Here is a 19321-nt window from a genome sequence, read left to right on the forward strand (position 1 = left end):
TGGTCAACTTCCCCGTAGGATGCACTGTTTCCTTTCTCCTAAGAACATCCAGGTGTCTCACCTCCTCTTTAACACACAAGTCTTAAGGGGCTTCCCTCTAAAATGAAAGGTTTAAGCTTAAAGGAAATTGTGATATTGCACATCATCTGCCTTCAAACATCTTTACCCATGTTTACCATCTTACTGGCCCCATTTTGGTAAGTCATGATTCTATAGAATTTATGTTTAAAAGATTATTAAAATCTTTGGACTCCTCTTTTTTACAGTGTCTCTCAAAATAGTATTATCAAGGAAGAGTTTGAGAAGTCAGGGAACTGTATAGCTACTTTTTTTTTTCATAGGTATATAAACTATTTATTAACAGCAAGGCCCAGAGACTCATTTCTTCTTGGATACACCCACAGTATGGCCCCTGCAGCCAGTGATCTTGGTGTGCTGACTGCAGACACGAAGGTCCCAAAAGTGGCGCAGCCCTCTATGGGCTCAGATTTTCTTCAGCCGCTCCAGGTCCTCACGCAGCTTGTTGTCTAGACGGTTGGCCAGAACCTGGCTGTACTTCCCATTCCTCACATCCTTCTGTCTGTTCAGGAACCAGTCTGGAATCTTGTACTGTCGTGGGTTCTGCATGATGGTGATCACTCGCTCCACCTCATCCTCCGTGAGCTCTCCAGCCCTCTTGGTGAGATCAGTATCTGCATTCCTCAACACCACATGAGCATAGCTCCGCCCCATGCCCTTAATGGCAGTGATGGCGAAGGCTATTTTCCCCCACCCATCGATGCTGGTGTTGAGTACTTGCAAAATGTGCTTGAACTTCTCAGGGATCACTAGAGACATGGCGACAGCACAGACGGCAGCGTGTAGGTCTCCTGTGGAAGCATGGCTACTTTTTATTTTTTTATTTTTTTTAATACAGGAGGGCTTCTCTAGATTGTCATGGATGTCCTCACAATGTACAGCAGGCTGGTCTCAAATTTAGAGATCCACCTGCTTCTGCCTCCTGAGTGCTAGGATTAAAAGCATGACCACCATGCCTGGCTCACTCCTCTTTTTTTTTTTTTTTTTAATTAGGTATTTTCCTCATTTACAATTCCAATGCTATCCCAAAAGTCCCCCATACCCTCCCCACCACTCCCCTACCCACCCACTCCCACTTCTTGGCCCTGGCGTTCCCCTGTACTGAGGTATATAAAGTTTGCACGACCAATGGGCCTCTCTTTCCAGTGATGGCCGACTAGGCCATCTTTTGATACATATGCAGCTAGAGTCAAGAGCTCCGGGGTACTGGTTAGTTCATAATGTTGTTCCACCTATAGGGTTGCAGATCCCTTTAGCTCCTTGGGTACTTTCTCTAGCTCCTCCATTGGGGGCCCTGTGATCCATCCAATAGTTGACTGTGAGCATCGACTTCTGTCAGTCCTCTTTTTTAAAAAAGCATAATTTTAAAAGTTATACATAAAATTTATGTTTAGGCTACTGTAGTGTGTGTTAAAGATGATAAGAAACTAAATCAGGGCCATGACACTGTCTTTGGGATAAAAACAAAAAACAAAACAAAAACCCTCAAAACAAACAACAACAACAAAACAAACTACAAGAATACTGAAGAAGGAAACATAGAATTTAGAATTTGATGAATGGGAAAGCAGAATTAAGGTTTCTAGCAAAGTGACACAGAGCACAGCAGAAGACTTAGGGTGTGTCATATATTTCTTCAGTGCTGGGACTGAGCCCATACCTATCACATGTTAAGCAACAGGTTTCCCACTGAGCTGCACCCCCCCCCATTTCATGTTAAGGAGATAATGGCAAAACAAAAGGCTTTGGGTGGGGGGTATGGATTTTTTTTTAAAGCTAGACACTCCAGAAGTCAATTAGCTAAACCGTTTCATTTTATAGATAACAAGACAGGTCCAGGCATTATTTTCAGAAAGCTACTTAGAGAGTTGGGATTAGCCTCGGTCACAGCTATGTCAGTCCACCAAGCTGCTATCTACTGTACATCCTACTGGCCTTACTTTTATGTCAGATACAAGCAGTGGAGTGTTCTTAGAACCCTACATAGCATGTAGAACCTCAGGGAAAACACATGAATCCTGCCTGCACTCTTGTCACTGCATGGCACAAGTCCCAATCAAAGATACACTGCTACTGCTAGATGGAGAACACAGGGAGGATGTGGTCAGATGATCAGAAATCCCTAGACAGCACTCTGCTACTGTAACGGGATACATGTTTTTAAAGGACCAGTCATGTGGCTGTCATTCTCCAAGTAAATCAAGTCTACCTATTAGAGACCATCCTTAGGAATATGGGTAGATAGCCACAACCGAGACAACTTGATAAGTGAAGGGTCAAGAGTTTTATGAAAACAACACAAGACAGTTGAGGCTCAATGATATCTCAAAAACGTCTCAAGAAAAGAAAACTTCTTCTAAGTAAAAACAACCAAAAAGCACACAAGTAGAATATAAAACCAGGAACTAAATTCTGAGGGAGGCAAAATAATTAGGATTGGTTTTCCTCTTTTTGTAAGAAGGGTGAATGGGGAAGAAAGGAATGCACATCTACTGGTGAATGTTTCCTATAATACCAAGTGTGTGGTATTATAAATGTATTATATCACTGCATCAACTCTGGAAAGTAGATACAAGAACCCTCTAGGTGAGGGATAAGGCACAAGAACAGGTAGAAGTGATGATGAGATTAATTACAAGGCACCCTGGTTTATATCTAGGCTCGTCTCTTTTAAGCCTTAAGTAACTTAACCTCTTCTAAGACTGTAGCCATAATCTGCAAATGATGACAGCAGTTTCCCCTCACAGGGTCATTATGAGGACTATAGATGCCATGGGAAAAAGCACTCAGCTTTGCACCTGACACAGATAAAATACTTAATAGCTGGAGTTTATTTTACTTACTTTGTGCTGGAGATCAAAGGTCCGGGCATGGCATGCTAGGCAGGCGCTCTACCACTTAGCTATATGCCAAGCCACAAGGTTAGTACTTCAGGATTGTTTAAGATCACACAGCAAGTGCGTGGCAGACAAGGTTTTTTATGTAGCAGCAAACTCACTGAACCACACTGCTGTACCACACTGTTCTTTTTAGCTCCTGAGATCTGGAGGAAGGCAGAGCTTTGAGAGAATGCAAACACTAGTGATGTACTGCCATTCTAGAGAGGGCCAGAAGGTGATCAGTTAGTTTGACCAGCCATACTATAACTTTAGTGCAACCCTTTACTTGGTGGGTGGTACTAGGAATTAAACCCAGGACCTTCACATATACTACTATCATTGAGTTACATCTCTAGCCCTTTTAACCAATTTCCCTTTAACCCTTTTTATCCTTTATATCACCTATTTATAAAGTACATTTCTATTATAACCTTCTCTTCTAATTACCATCTTATCCCCATTTCTCTTCAGTGGGTACATGACTAAGACAATAATTGTCTCTTCTCTAGAATCCATCAATAGCCAAAAACTCAGAAAGGAGGGGTAGTGTCCTATTAACACCTCTCTGACTCATTGTTTGCTGACACGTCCAGTCTTGTGTGGGTTCACTACAGGCGGCTATAGCTGCTGTGATGTCATGACTTGTGGGGAATTGCAGGCTGGTCTCCAGTCGAGCTGAGGTCTGAACCCGATGGTCATAATTCACCTTCATGACACAGTAGGTGTTCCCTCATGTTCCTAGAACTCTGGCCCCTGCCTAAATTACCAGCTCCCACAGCCCCCACAAGAGAAGCATGGTCAGTAGTCACATAGACAATGGCCCAAGCTTCCGACCTTCAGGCTATACTCCTCCCCAGTTACCTAGCAACAGTGAAGACCATAAAAAAGGGTGTTCAGCCCCCTTCTCCCTCTCTTATTCTTATGCTCTCTTTCGTCCTTTGTCCTCTTACCTCCCACTTCTCTCCTCTTCCCTTTCTCTGTCTTCTTTCCTCTCCTTTCTTCCTCTTTCTCTGTAGCCTTCTCTCTTTCCACCTCTTTCTCCCTGCATTTCTATAATAAAGCTCTTAAACCATAGAGATTCTCTTCTCCATCTAGATCCACTATGCCACTCTTGCCAGTGTTGGGAACCTCTTTAATACTCCCTCTCTCCTATAACCCAGGGGCGACAGGGTGTCGCTGCGGGGGGCTGCCCCTTCTCCACACCCCAACACCCCCCGCCGGATGGGTCAGAGGCTTGCATGCCCACCTGGGGCCAAGTGGAAAGCATCCCGGCAGCCCCCCAACGCCTGTGTCCACCTGCCCCAGAGCACAGGAACTCTGCCCAGATGTTTGGCCCTTTTTCCCTTCCCCTTCTTCCCCAGGGCCTCCCCTGCCCCCCCCCCTTTTTTTGTTCCCAACAATGACTGGCTACGTTGTGTTCAGATATAGCATTTCACAGCCCTTCTCCTGATTTCCAGGCTCTTAGTCTTTCTGTCGTTCTCCAAGATGTTCCCTTAGCCTTAGAGGAAGTTGTAAGATTTTTCTGTTTAGGGATGGGAATTAACCATCACTAAGTTGAATCTTGTGTGTGTGTGTCTGTACTCATTCGTAGATATGCATGTAGAAACTAGAGGCCAATGATGAGATTTCTCCTCTAGCCTTTTCTTTATTCTTTATTGAGACTGTCTCTGTATGTAAGACATGGATATGTCTATGTTGGTTATGTAGACTAGGCTGGCCTCGAACTTAAAGAGATCCTCTTGTCTCTGCCTCCTGAATACTAGGATCAAAGGCATGTGCCTCCAAGGCCAGTTCTACCTTATTTTTTGAGACAAGGGGCTTTCACTGAACTTAGAGCTTGCCAGTTCAGCTGGATTGGCTAGCCAGTGAGTCCATTGGCTCCGCCCATCTTCATTGACCACAATGGGGGCACAGATGTTTGCTGCTGAGCAACTCCCTTCTTGACATGGGTTTCTGAGATCTGATCTCAGATCTTTATGGTTGCATAAGAAGCAGTTTACTCACTAAGCTATATTTCTAGCCTTCAATCGATTTAAGAGAAAAGTTATACATACTGATTAGAATACTTAATGTGGAAAAACCAAGTAACCAATAAAACTTACTTTACTGCAATTTATATCTGAGGGTTTTTTTAAAAAAAGATTATACATACACACACACATATATGAATATATGATGAGCACATTGTAGCTATCTTCAGACATCCTAGAAAAGGGCATCGGATCCCATTACAGATGGTTGTGAGCCACCATGTGGTTGTTGGGAATTGAACTAAGGACCTCTGGAAGAACAGTCAGTGCTCTTAACTGCTGAGCCATCTCTCCAGCCCCTAATACTGAGCTTTTTAAAATGACATTTTATTTGTATGTATGTGGGACCAGCTTGTGGGACTAGGCCTTCAACCTTCTACAATATGGGTCCCAGGGATCAAAATCAGGTTGTCAGGCTTGGCAACAGGTGTCTGCACCCTTGAGCCATCTCATTATCCCTTATTTGAATTTTTAAACATATTTTTTACTTGTGGACTTTTCACATGTTCTGTATGAGTTTTTGTCTCTCACATTATTTCTAAATCATATGGAAATGTTTGACAGGTAGCAAAACATTTCTATTAATTTTAGCATCTAAGCTTCTTGGCTTACATTTTCAGATTGTCTTATTAGATAGCTCAAAGTAATCTCAAACGCACAGCCCTTCTGCCTTCCAAGTGCAGGTATACACTGGGGTAGTATTTTTAGTAGTAAGGTGCAGTAGTTATTTTAATAATAACAAGGTAATTTTTTCTATTACCAATGTGAACAATCTGCTTATTGTGACAGCTATAGTAACTTTCTTTGTTCTTTTTATGAAGTAACTAGATAATAAAGTCACCTTGCCTTTTCCTCTTTTAGATAACTTTTAACTTTTTAGATCTTATCTAATCCCCAAATGAAAAATAATTGCACAGAGCTCCCTCTAGTGTCAAGACATTATGAAACATAACACGGCCCTATTTATAGGTCTATATAGTAGGATCTTAAGCCTTTGCTGTAGGTAGTGTTTATTTTCTTATGAGATACTGTAATTGTAATTATACTGTATTATCTACTGTGGCCTTTGAATGAAAACTGCATTTCCACCTGAATGGTGATACTGTAAACAGCTTCATCAAACACGTACTGCTCTGCAGTTTGGTTCCTAATCATTACACGCACAAAGATGGTGAACAGTTAACGAGGTTACCTGCACCCCAGTTGTCACTACTTCTGGTGACTCAGCTGCATCCTTTTCTTCTTTCTCTCCTTACTGAGTTATACAGAAGACAATGTGAGCTGGGACTGCTGGCACGGCCTGGAGTCCTACTTCTCAGGCTGCTAGTACTAGATTTTTGATTCCAGCAAAGTTGGCCTGAAATCTGTGAAATGAACTGGGTATAAAGTTAAATTCTACTTGTGGCTTGCTCCCTCTATATGAGTAAGCATTCTAGGACACCCTAATGCATGCTTCTTCAGATTCCAAGCTGGCTGTAAATTTGAGACTATGGCTGTGCAGGCTATGTCAACAGATGTCTTATGGTGAAAGAGTCCCTGCCAAAGGAAGAGTAAGATATTCCACTTTCTCCACTGAAGGATCTCTCAGAATCTTTAGTATGCTACTGTGTACTATAAGACTCTCTAGTAAGGACTATATGCAGCATTCCCTGACTTACTAGCTGTGTCGTCTTCTTCTTTCAGAATATCCAATGTCACTTAATGAAGTCCACGTTCAAAAGAACAGAGTGTGGGAACTGATCTAATGCAATCATTCCTCAACTCCCATCAAGTTATCTCCACTCTTTTGACTCATCAAAATGACTCCTTTCCCACAGTCCTTGTATCTCTCCCAATTGGCAGCTATGACCGAGTTTATTAAAGATCTCAGTGCTTTAGGATTGCAAATGTCCTGTAATTCTCTGGTTTGCTGACTAACACAGCAAGTGGCTTCAAAATTTATGACATCATACAAAGTATTAATCTTCCTACAGGCCCAACAAATCATTCTGTTCTCACTGACAACAGAAGATGTTATTTCCACTCTGCCCCAGTTCTTATCTATGGACTCGTGGGGAACGAAGGATGAAGTCCTGAAGGAAAGACAAAGAAAGAGCCTAAGTTGAAATTTAGCAAAACTCAGACTATCTCAATCATTCCTAGTATAGAGCCCAAAGTACGGCATAAGCTGGGAAACCATTCACAAACACAAGTGGAATCATAACGAGGTGTGTGTGTTGCCTAGCCCGATGAAAAGTTATAAACAGGAGAGAAGGAATAAAAAACACGCCAATTGGAAATGGAAAAGCTTGTTGAATCCCCCAAGCTAATCCTAGTGTAGTCAGTAACTGGCTAGAACCACTGTAATTACTAACAAGTACACCCAATGCTAAGCGTGCATGATTTTTTAAACTGATTTTAGATGATCTAATTTCCATAATAATTTGGGATCATCAAGAACAGCATGCTGATGTCAGTCGGTTTGTAATTGCTCCTTCAAGCCAAAGATGGACCTTTTCTCAAGTAATTTGGATACTTTCTCCCTGAAGCAATGCTTGAGAAAGACCCTAGGAGTTTCTAAGACACTGATGTCATTGCAGAGAATGAGGAAACAATGATGCACTGAATCAGTACCTGCTCCATTTTATATCACTCAATTTGTAAGCTTTCTTCATAAATGTAGGCAAGGTAAAAAAAATCCACAGATACAAATCTAAAATTAAGGAATTTATTTATAAAATAACAAAAATTTATGAACAAATCTGTTTATTGTGAAAATGGTCTTGGTACATATGAGAAACATTATATACTTTGAGGACAGCATTCAGAACTGTTAAGATAAAAGACAAACTATAATTTTAAACTCATTCTTGATTTAGGGGAAAGGCTATAAATTACTGGCTGGAATGCATTCAGCATGAACTCAAATTCTACATAACATAAAGCATGAAAAGAGTACAAAAGATGTTGGAGTCCAATCAGCCCACACCTAAATTTTAACCATAAACTTTCAAAGACCTTTTGTTCATCCTTATAGACTAGTCTTCTTTTGAGACAGGTTGATTTTATCTCCAAGGCTCAAGGCCATTCCCTGTAAAGAAGAATGAAGATGTTCATATTTTGATCTAGTTTTTGTGATGTGAGGATTAACTCATGGTCTACCATGCTAGAAGAGCATTCCCAAGACCGAGTTATATCCCCACCCTCAACAAAGAAGTAATTACGGAAACAATGCCCAAATAGGTTATACCAGCCTCCATCGGATGACATCACATTCAACAACAAAGCAAAGGATATACAAAACTGACTCTAAAAACTTATACTGGGTTGATTTTAGTTATGTTGGTTAGTGCTTCATTTATGCCATATTTCCAAAAAACTCTACAAAATCTGTTTCACAAATATCACAGAGGAATCAATGTTTTAGGCAGTATTGTAGAATAAGCCATTTTAAATGAATTAAAGTTCAGAAAATACCATGCATATGTATGTATGTATGTATCTCATGCACAAAACATAATTATGACAGAAGAAATTATACCACAGAAATAAGACAGACATGAATTCTTCCTCCCTTGATTTGGTGCAGAGATGCTCTCAAAAAAGGATGTTATTACCTGACTTTTTGCACGAATTCTTATATGGCCAGTAACGGCAGCATCTGGTCCCTGGTGAACTGGCTTCTCAATGCTGACATTTGCAAGCGCATCCTCTCCAAATATAGAACGTGCATAAAGATTGGCTGCCATGAAGCCACAGTAGCCAGAAAGGGCCTGGGAAAAAGAAATGTGTGATAAATTAAATACTTTGCTAAAGAATTATACCTTGGCAAACTCAAATATACATGCAAACTATTATTTAAAGCTTTACTTATGTGGTACTGGGTATAGGAGCTAATGAGTTTTCCAAAGCTCAAAATAAATGTATGTGTAAAAATTTAAGAGTTCCCTGTGCATATTATACTTAATAAACATAACTGTGAAGAGAGTATCTCTTCAAATCTATATTTATATATTCTTGTTCTTACTTACTTATTTTTCTCCTGTACCAGGCTTTTAACTTCCATAAAGAAAGACTTCTTTTGTTGGACTTAGAAATTGTTGAAGAAACTAATATACAAAATCTACTTGTTTGGCAGTAAACACATCCGCCCCTCCAAGCCCCCTCCGTGTGTATGTGTGTGTGTGTGTATGTGTGTGTGCTAGATGCTAAGCAAACATTCTATCACTGAGCTACACACTCAGATGACAGTTGACATTCTCTTATTAGGAAGATGCACATTATGGCACTAACAGAAATTTTCTAAAGAAAGATACTTAGAGATTCAATTTCATTTTGTCTTTGTTCTAGTCTTTTTACATATAGATAGCAGAAAGCCACTGTATTAGAGATTTATTCTGATGTACAATTAGTCCACGAAGGAGGGCATTTGCTAATCTAGTATCACAAATAAATAAATGGTTATAGAATAAAGTCTCTTATCTGAAAGATGGAGAAGACAAAAAACTAAAACCAAGAAACCCAAGTAATTTGACTATTCCAGTTAAGTCATATAACCATGAACAAGTGGGAAGATACCATTCAGAAAAGAGGTGAGCAGGTCAAATATCTTGTGGGTAATTATTACTCTGATATTCCAGAGCAACTCAGTTTTCCCATGCTGAATTATTATAAAAGAAAAATGGCAGAGGAAACCAGAAAAGACAACCAACTACTGTCCTAGTCTTTTTATGGACTTTAGCCTTTTCTAGTCTCCTCCTACCTTCTCTGGAGTCAGGCACTTCATGTTGGTCGACTTGAGGATGTGCTGTAAGTAGTCATTCAGGTCAGTCATGTTGGTGTTAACTGTCACCTGCAGAGGAGAAGACTCAGTGAGCCTTACAGTGAAACTGCATTGTCTTTTCATCCTACACCTTCCTTCCAACTATGGAGGGCAAGAGTGGAGAGTGGGCAATAAAAAAAGTAAACAACTGCTACGAAACCAACTGGTATCAGCAGTGGTTTTAGACACAGACATTTCACTAGACCATCAAGGAAATACAGAGTTCAAGTAAAACTCAACGGACAAAGTTTCCCACGGGGCCACAGACTTTGCACAGCCTCCAAGGTACAAGAGCCAATGGTAGATTATCACCTGGTCACAGAAGAGGAGGAATCTTGTCTATACTGTCTCAACCAAAGTAGTTACAGAGTTATGACTAGGTAGGCATGGTGATGAACACTCGTAGTGTCTGTGCCAAGATGACATGGGTGGAGGGTCAGGCACTGGAGACTTGACTAGGCTAGAGAGCAAGATACTCTCACAAGATCCCAGAAATAACTGCCATTCTACTTAATTCACCAATGGAATTATTAAAGGGCTTGCATGCTTTCTAGTTAAAGTAATACACAGAAATAGATAATGAAAAGCTGTTTGCTTCTCACTTATGCTTTTTAGGGGGAATTACTTAAAAAAAAAAAGCCCTCATCACTAGTCATCAGGAAGATATGCATAGGAAACCTCTCAACGACTAACTTTATTTTCCCATTCAAATTCGGCCCACATCTGACGGAACTCCGCATCAGTGCAAGTTGCAGGCTGGATATAGTCCATGATGTCAATGTGGATGTCACTGAGGACCACACAGTTTCTGTCACTTGCTGCTCCAGAAACATCATAAACTGTAATAAACATACAGAAAGATCCCCAAAGGGTGGAAGTTAGTTCAAAATAACAAATATTTATGGTATTACAAATATTTATATATACTAGATTCTAAGTGCTTTATAAATATTACCAATTGAGTAGTGCCATCAATTCTACCTTACTATTTTCCATCTCACAGATTAGGAAAGCAGGTAACTCAAATAAGTTACCCCAGGTTACAGAACTGAGAAGCAATAGGTCTTAAGACTCAGGACTTAGGCTCAGGTACACTTTGTCTGTTGTTGTTACGCTTAAGTTGGTGAATATTTATATAGCCGCTATAATGGGCTAGGTACTACGCTAGATACACAAATAGTTCAGTATTCTCATAGTTGAGATCTAGTTATAAATCTAAACTTTTCCTCCTAATATTTGGTTATATGTTGATGCAATTTTGTAATATAAGATTATCTGTCTCTAAGACGGTTTCTTCCCTAGAAAGATATAATCTGGGATGGCTGTGATGGATGGTACATGCCTATAATCTCAGAAGTTGGAGCTAAAGTAGAAGCATTACTTTGAGTCTAGTCTGGGTTACCCAGTGAGACCCTGTCTCAGGAAAAAAAAAAAAAACAAAGTTAGGTGGTGGTGTACACCTTTAATCCCAACACTTGGGAGGCAGAGGCAAACCCGTCTCTAAATTCGAGGCCAGCCTGGTCTACAAAATGAGTTTCAGGATAGCCAGGATACAGAGAAACCATGTCTCAAGAAAACAACCAACTAACAACAAGCACCATCCATCACCATTCCCTTGTCCCCCACCCCCTAAAACCTAAATTTAAAGTTATACTCTGATAGGGATCTAAGTTCTCTTTTTACTTTTAGGGAAAACGGAGGGTTACCAAAACTGTCTTCCTCAGTTTACTGTCCTGCATCTAAAGACACAGCCCTAAAGACCTCTACCTCCCCCTCCTTTCTACTCTAAGCACTGCTGTCAGTTTAGGTAATGCTCTCCCCTTTCACTTGGTGTCTTCAATAGCCTACTCAGGCAATCTTCCATATCCTCTACAGCGTTCTCATTTGTACTGCTGTCACAGAAATATTACCATACATCTCATTGTCATCCCCCAGTGTCTTCCTGTTCCATGGTTAAGTACTCAACTCTTTTGCAGGGCAAGCAGGGTCAGCCTTCCTGACTTCCTAACTTGCTTTTCACTCTAACTGCTCGGCACATCGTTCCATGTGCATTTGCTCTGCCTGCAGTCAATCCTCTGTGGATTACTTCCTGATTGTTTAAAATCCAACTCAATGTGAGCTGTGAAGCCCTTCCTAACTTTTCAATCACTTTGAGAACTGATCAAATCCCTTCATGGACTCACTCACTGCTCATCTAGGTATCTTTCATTACATTTAGCTTTATGTATGGAAATACTTACTTTGCATATCCTGTTTTCCCTTATTTGACCTTAACCATCTTAAGACATTATCTGTTGTTTCTTACTATGGTAGTTTATGCCTATAACAGAAATTGCTAGTAAATACTGACTGAATTCTTCTGTACAAGCCTATCTCAATGTTTGAAATATTCCTGTGTGCTTGGCCACAAGGACCTATATGAATTTTTATGATTAGTACATGTTATTCCTTAGTAACAAATCTTCCTTTACACAGCTTCCCACACTACATTGCTTTCTATCTGACCCTGAAGTATGCCGTGTATCAAACTCATTCTAATCACACTGTCGTTACATCTGTCCTTTCATCCTGCCTAGTAGTTTCCTGAGGACTATGACTCCTCCATCCAGCTCAATCTGGTATTACCTAGAACATAATACAATGCTTGGTTACCATATAAAGTACCCTATAAATAAGCGGATTCATGTTCTGCCCTCAAGCACGTCCATAAGTACATACTACCAAATTCTTTAAAAAAACAAAACACTCAACTATCACATGCCATAAAACAGAACCATACCTATATTGCCAAAAATTATTCCATTTTCTGTTGATGCTACCTTGACATTAGCTTTAATATTTGCAAAGTCATGAGGAGCAAGAGTCAAAGGAGATGGTTTTTCCACAAGTTTCAGATCCCCTAAGAGAAAATAAACAAGAATTTGGATATAGCTAAAAGCACATTTATTAATCATGAAACTGTATTAAAATGTATACAAGCTAATAGTTTCTAGAAAAATAAGAAAAATGAGAAGTTATGTTTCAAACATTATAATGAAATCATCTAATATTCTTGGTAATCATATTAATCCACACAACTGTTTTAAAAAGGTAATAGGCATAATTCTATATTCTACACAGAACAACTATACTCACGAGTGGAAGGAGTATCCATTTTTATCTCAATGAATGAATGTGAGCTTCTCAGAAGGCTTACCCTGTATACACCATTGCAGAGGGTAAGCTACCCTTCAACAGACCTGTACACTCTAAGATATGACTCGCTGAAAATGGGGTAAAGCATAAGTTCTCTAAAATCCTAATGTCTCTTAACTATTGCATAAACCATACCTGGAGGTACTATACTGTTCTACACATATATTTTCAAAACTAGATGTACACATGGTTACAGAATCTAATCTATGTCTTTATCAAGAAAAACAAAACATGTTGAAAATGTTAATAATGATGCATTGCTTTGACCTCATGTGGCAGGGAACAGAAAATACTTAATTCTCTACCAAGGCAATTTAAATCTTAACTAAGTGAACTACTTAGTAAATGTGTTTTTAATTATTTGAGACAGGGTATCGTATAGACTAGAATGGTTTGGAACTGGTTGTGTGGCTGAGAACAGCCTTGAGCTCCTGAAATCCCTGTCTCTCTGAAGTGACAGAAGTACAAAGAGGCCACCAGGCTGGGTGAATGTGGTGCTGGAGACTGAACCCGAAGTCCTAGGCATACTAGGTAAGCACTCTCCAAATTCAAACAACTACCGTGTCAAACTCAGAACTGAACCCACTGGAGTCACACAAAAAGCCTAAGTCAGTCAGTATGATAAAGGTTCAGAAAACTGGTAGTTTAGAGAGACAAAAATTTAAACTGTAAACTAAGCCTTGATTATAAGCAAAGTTAAAAAGTTCTCAAAAGCTGGATGTGGTGGCGCACGCCTTTAATCCCAGCACTTGGGAGGCAGAGGCAGGCGAATTTCTGAGTTTGAAGCCAGCCTGGTCTACACAGTGAGTTCCAGGACAGCCAGGGCTACACAGAGAAACCCTGTCTCAAAAAAACAAAAACAAAAAACAACAACAACAAAAAAAAGTTCTCAAAAGGCTCTTTATACTGAAAGCTATGACTTTTTCTTAGTAATCCATCCTGAAGATTTATTACATAAAAACTTTTCTTTAGGATAAATTTTCTTACCTAGAGTAGCTAACTCTAATGTGCAGTTCTGCAAAGTATCACTGGTTTGGTTTACAACAAGAACATCCAACACAATATCATACTGATTGACATGAACATAAGCTTCTGCATACACTGGATCAGAGAAGCCTGTCAACTGAGTGACCTGTGAAAACAAAACCAGACATAGAATGAAACAACTTAGCCTGATGAGTTCAATACCAGGATCCACCAGGGAGGAGAACCAAATCCTGTTAAGCTGTGTCTGATCTCAAACACATGTGAGTTAATGTACTTGCTGCCAAGATGGACAATCTGAGCCCCACCCATAGAGTACACTTCCAACCCACCAAACACATTAATGTTAAGAATAATTTTTTAAAGTAAATTGTTTACATACTGTAAACATGCTGAATAATGAAAACATTATTTTATAAGCAGTGAAAAATTCCAGTCAAAAAGAACAAAAACACAGTGATTGCACTTGTATGAGCAGTAGAAGTAGTCAAAATCAGAAAGGGAAAATGGTCTGGTAGTTGCCAGGAGCAGCAGGAAATGGGAATGGCCTGTTACTGTTTAATGGGTATAAAATTCAGTTTCAGGAGATAGAGAAGTTCTGGCGATGGCTGCAGTTATGAAACACCAGTGACGTGCTGACACAGGGAGCTCAGCGGCAGAGTACAATTCCTAGCAGAGTCCTGGGTTCAACCCTCAGCAGTGGAATGAGGCAAAACAAGACCAGATTAAAACAGTAAATTTTATGTTCTGTAATTTTTACCACAATTAAAAGAGAAATCTAAAAACTTTTAAGTGTAAGGTCATTGCTAACAGGTTTTAATTTGTTGGTTTTTGAAGCAAGGTTACAGAGCCTCAGCTGGCCTCAAACTTGTGGTCTTGCTGTCTCGGCTTCCCAAATGCCAAGTCTCAGTTTTGGAAAAAAAAAAAGCTGTAGTAGTTCTGATTCTGTTACTGACTTTTATGTGTAATGGTCAGGTCAACTTGAGACTGTTCACTCATCTCACAGGTGATGGATAACTAGCCGATAGTCTTCCTTTTAACTAGGTAGCCCAGAATGCCCCAGCTTTGTAATCTTTCTATAAGTGCCAAGATTATAGATGTGTACCACCATGTGTGATTCAAATGAAGTTTCACAGATCTAAATATCACATGCCGGGCGTGGTGGCGCACGCCTTTAATCCCAGCACTCGGGAGGCAGAGGCAGGCGGATCTCTGAGTTCGAGGCCAGCCTGGTCTACAGAGTGAGTTCCAGGACAGCCAGAGCTACACAGAGAAACCCTGTCTCGAAAAACCAAAAAAAAAAAAAAAAAAAATCACAAGGACTTGGTAAAAACAGATGCTAGGACTGGAGGTATAGTTCTGTGGTACAGTGTTTGCCTGCTATCATCAATAGCATAGACATACATACATGCACACATAAGCTCCCATGTACTCAATTCTATGTAACTAGTTATTTAATTAAAATAACAAAAAAAAAATCACATATGCATAGCAGGACCAGTCACTTATTAGTAAGTAGCCAATTTAAATAAATTTTCAACTGGTCATGGTGGCACAAGCCTTTAATCTCAGCTCTTGGGAGAGAGGTCAGCAGATCTCTATGAGTTTGAGGCAAGCTTGGTCTAAGCAGTTAGTTCCAGGTCAGCAGGGGCTACACAGTGACACCCCACCTACAATGAACAAACAACAAACAAGTCATCTATCTGACACTGTTACCTTGTTAAGTTTGGATGCTAGGGGATCTGCTGCCTCTTTCCTCTGCGTATTACCCATTGCTGCCAACAGACTCAGCTGGAACTGATCTTCCTTGCAGTTCATCTCATTCTTAGCAGTTAGTTGCATGAAGGAAATGGGGTCATCAGGTTGTACGGTTACATTTCTCTTCTCAGATTCTTTCTGTGTTGAAAAAGCAATGCACATGTCTTTTGTATGGAAAGAACAATAGCTTTTCATAAATCTTTCACAGGGACAGACTTAAACAGAGACGGAAAAACCAACAAGATTAAAAGGGAAAAACCCCAACTTATGAAGCACTCTACGGACTTTTCGTATATACCTTACCTTCTGGGATAGTTTCTCTTCTTCCAGTTTGGCAGACAACATTTGGGAAAGAGACTGTCTGCACTCCTTATTAAAAATGTCATTCATTAAAGGTGAGCATTCAGATAAGACCTTGAGGCACAGGGAAATTCGATCTACATCATCATCAGTAATTGGCTTCTTAGGAAGAGAGGATTTTCCCAAATGAAGGATAGTCGCCATAAGCAACATAGCCTCAGCAACAAAAGACTGCAAAAGTAGAGAAATTGGTTATTGCTATCTATGATTCTCCTATGTCACTCAAATATAACTAACAGACAATTCCAGAATGCACCTGAATTAAACAAACTGTTCAGATTTTATTTCCCTAGATATTCCCATACCCTTCTACCTGTTTTGTTTTGTCAGTCATTCTAAGGCTGACCCTTGGTTGAAAAGTAGCAAGGGCTTTTAATGGTTTTCTCTTTAAACCCACCAGAAAAGCTGAAAGAACAATGTTCTTCAGCAACTGGTGACCTCTTAGCCATATCTGCTTTCTGTGTGTTCACTTTCCTGTGGGAGCATGCAAGTGGAGGCAGGAGTCAACCTTGCTTTTTGAGACAGGACCTTACTCTGGGACTTGAGGCTCAATGAGATTGGGCTAGTCTAGATGGCCAACAAGCCCCAGTGATTCTTCTGTCTTTGCCTCTACTCAGACTTCACGCTTGTCACTGTACTTGACTTTCTGTATGGGTGCTGGGGACAGGATTCAGGTTCTCAAAATTATAAGATTTCAGTCTCAAGACTGTATACTTTACTGACTAAACTAGCTCCCCAGACCTTCCTATTGGCTTTCTTATTAACTCATATACTTTGGCTGGCCATATAAAAACAAGAAGTACTGGGTGCTCTTTTTTTTTCTTACACACACACACACACACACACACACACACACACACACACACACACAATTTTTTTCCCAGACAAGGTCTTGCTGTGTGACTCATCAATCTAGCTTCCTTCAGTCTTGCAATCCTGCCTCCTAAGTGCTTGGGTTACAGGCACATTGGTTCTTACTTAAAGAATTGCTTACCAACTGATATATAAGTATAATTAAATTACTTAGACAAAAAGAAAATATCAGGTTATAAATGCATAGAAAAATTAAAAATAACCAACTTTTTGGTTGGAGACAGGGCCTATTGTAGCTCAGGCTGATCTCAAACTCCCTCTCTAGCTGAAAATGATCTTGAATTCCTGATTCTCCTGACTCTATCTCCTCTCAGGTAGCTGGGATTAAAGGCAGCTGCCACCATGCTCAGCTCAGATAATTAACTGTTATTTACGACAAAATGTAAAGAAAATGCTACACACACACACACACACTCACATGCACACACACAAGATGTACTTTTACTCAGCCTTAAAAAAGGAATTCTGGTATCGTATGTATGAAGCTATTATGGCACATGAAACACTCTGAAGAATAGGGCCTGCATGATTCCATTTAAACACAGCACCTAGAATAAGACAGCTGAGATGGTTTTGTAGGCAACCTCAGTGTTGATCTTCAGACCCCATGTGAAAAGCTGGACACAATGGTATATGTCTAATCCTAGCACTCCTTCAGGGAGATGCCAGATAGAGATAGAAGAATCTCTTTGAAGGCTGTGGGCTGCTAACATAGAGCATGCAATGCAATTGTAAACAACAAGAAAGGTCCTATCTCATACTTCAGGTTGTCCTTTGACCTCCACATTTATGCCAGGGGACACACAGGTGCATCCTTTCAAACACCACATACAAGCATACACATAAACACTCTATTTTAAAAAATAAAGTATAATTGAATGTTAGGAGGGACTGGGGACAGGAAGGCAGGCAGAGGAGCTACTATTACTGTATACAAATTTCCTTTTAGGATGATAATAAAAGCACTGGGAGGAATGGCAGCCATTTTGCTTAACATGTGAATATTTTTAGTACCACTTAACTGAACAATTAAAAATTGTTAAGATAGTAAATTTCAGACTATGTATTCTTTGTACCACAGTTTTAAATTCAGGGAAAAGTATTCTGGAAAGCGCTTCAACTTTGTCTTGTTTCTAACTCTCGATATCTGGTCAATTTTTGTCTTGATCCAGACACCAGAAAGAATATTGAAAAAGGGATACTTATATTTTTCTTTTCTCCTGAGACAGTCTCATTTTGTAATTCAGGCAGGCTGCACACACAGATTTTCCTGACAAAGCCCTGTAAGTGCTAGGATTTACAGGTATGGCTGGGCTGATGAGGCTTGAAAGAATGGAAGCACACTATTGTAAATAAGAGTATAATCTGAACTGCCAGAAGTTGTAACTAGGTTCCAACTATAGACAGGAACTATTTCAGAGACATTTTAAGATAAAATAGACAACAAAAATGCTACTGAGAAAAGGCCATTGCTTTCAGTGGCTGATGACTAACCGCAGCCTACAGAAGTGACTTCATAACCCCTCCTCATTCTTCAGACTAATCATATCATTTCTGTATTTCCCTGTCAATGTTTTAGTCATGTTATACTACTGTGTCTGTTTCCCTACTCAGCTCTTTTATGACATGACCTCTAGCATTAACTTTGAAGTTTCTCACTGTTCAACAGAGTAGACATTTAGTAATCAATGACTGGGCAAATAGAGAATAAGTAAACATACGTTTTGCTTTTTCTTCTCCTGAACCAACGCTACATAGCGTAATGCAATCTTGGTTAGAGTTGTGGCGAGGGAGGCAGCAACAAAGAAATCTCCATCCAGGAGGAACCCTCTCAAGGGTGGTCTGCAAAGGAATCAACAAACGTAAAACTCCACGAATCCTGACGCAGCATGCAGCTTTTGTATAAATGGTTCAGGCTCGTTACTTATTTCCTGTTTGGTGATAAGGACCTCAAGTTAAATTCCTCATTAGTTCTCAAAATGAAAAAATATATAACTAATATTTTTCTTAAATAACTTAGCAGTCCAAGGAACAGAAGGAAAAGGATGTTTAATTAAGGGTAAATGTACTGGAGCTAATAAGCTACTTCCAAGTGCCAGCTTATGTACTCTTTCACAGAGTTCCTTACAGGGGTCTCTAAGTCTGAAACTCCTCTTCTTGAAAATGGAGACAGTACACGCTCTCTCAAAGGGCTGCTGTCAAGACTGTGAGGCCAGCCAGGCGTGGTGGCGCACGCCTTTAATCCCAGCACTTGGGAGGCAGAGGCAGGTGAATTTCTGAGTTCGAGGCCAGTCTGGTCTACAAAGTGAGTTCCAGGACAGCCAGGGCTACACAGAGAAACCCTGTCTCGAAAAACCAAAAAA

The 19321-nt window shown here is 40.0% G+C and overlaps 1 protein-coding gene and 1 pseudogene across 1 annotated transcript in view; both read right to left on the minus strand.

The window, feature by feature from the left end:
• Positions 1-326: 326 nt before the first annotated feature.
• Positions 327-837, minus strand: LOC110299383 (annotated as a pseudogene).
• A 6841-nt stretch (positions 838-7678) lies between these two features.
• Copb1 (coatomer protein complex subunit beta 1) overlaps positions 7679-19321 on the minus strand; it is a 36785-nt gene continuing 25142 nt past the window's right edge. The window contains exons 14-22 of the mRNA XM_021165931.2: positions 18680-18800; positions 16029-16256; positions 15684-15863; positions 13971-14115; positions 12568-12687; positions 10482-10627; positions 9729-9818; positions 8584-8739; positions 7679-8057 (exon numbers count right to left, since the gene is read on the minus strand). Of these exons, the coding sequence (XP_021021590.1) occupies positions 7998-8057; positions 8584-8739; positions 9729-9818; positions 10482-10627; positions 12568-12687; positions 13971-14115; positions 15684-15863; positions 16029-16256; positions 18680-18800 (1246 nt within the window). The 3' untranslated portion in view covers positions 7679-7997. The remainder of the gene's footprint in view (positions 8058-8583; positions 8740-9728; positions 9819-10481; positions 10628-12567; positions 12688-13970; positions 14116-15683; positions 15864-16028; positions 16257-18679; positions 18801-19321) is intronic.

Source organism: Mus caroli, chromosome 7, assembly GCF_900094665.2.
Source record: "Mus caroli chromosome 7, CAROLI_EIJ_v1.1, whole genome shotgun sequence".
NCBI lineage: Eukaryota > Metazoa > Chordata > Mammalia > Rodentia > Muridae > Mus > Mus caroli.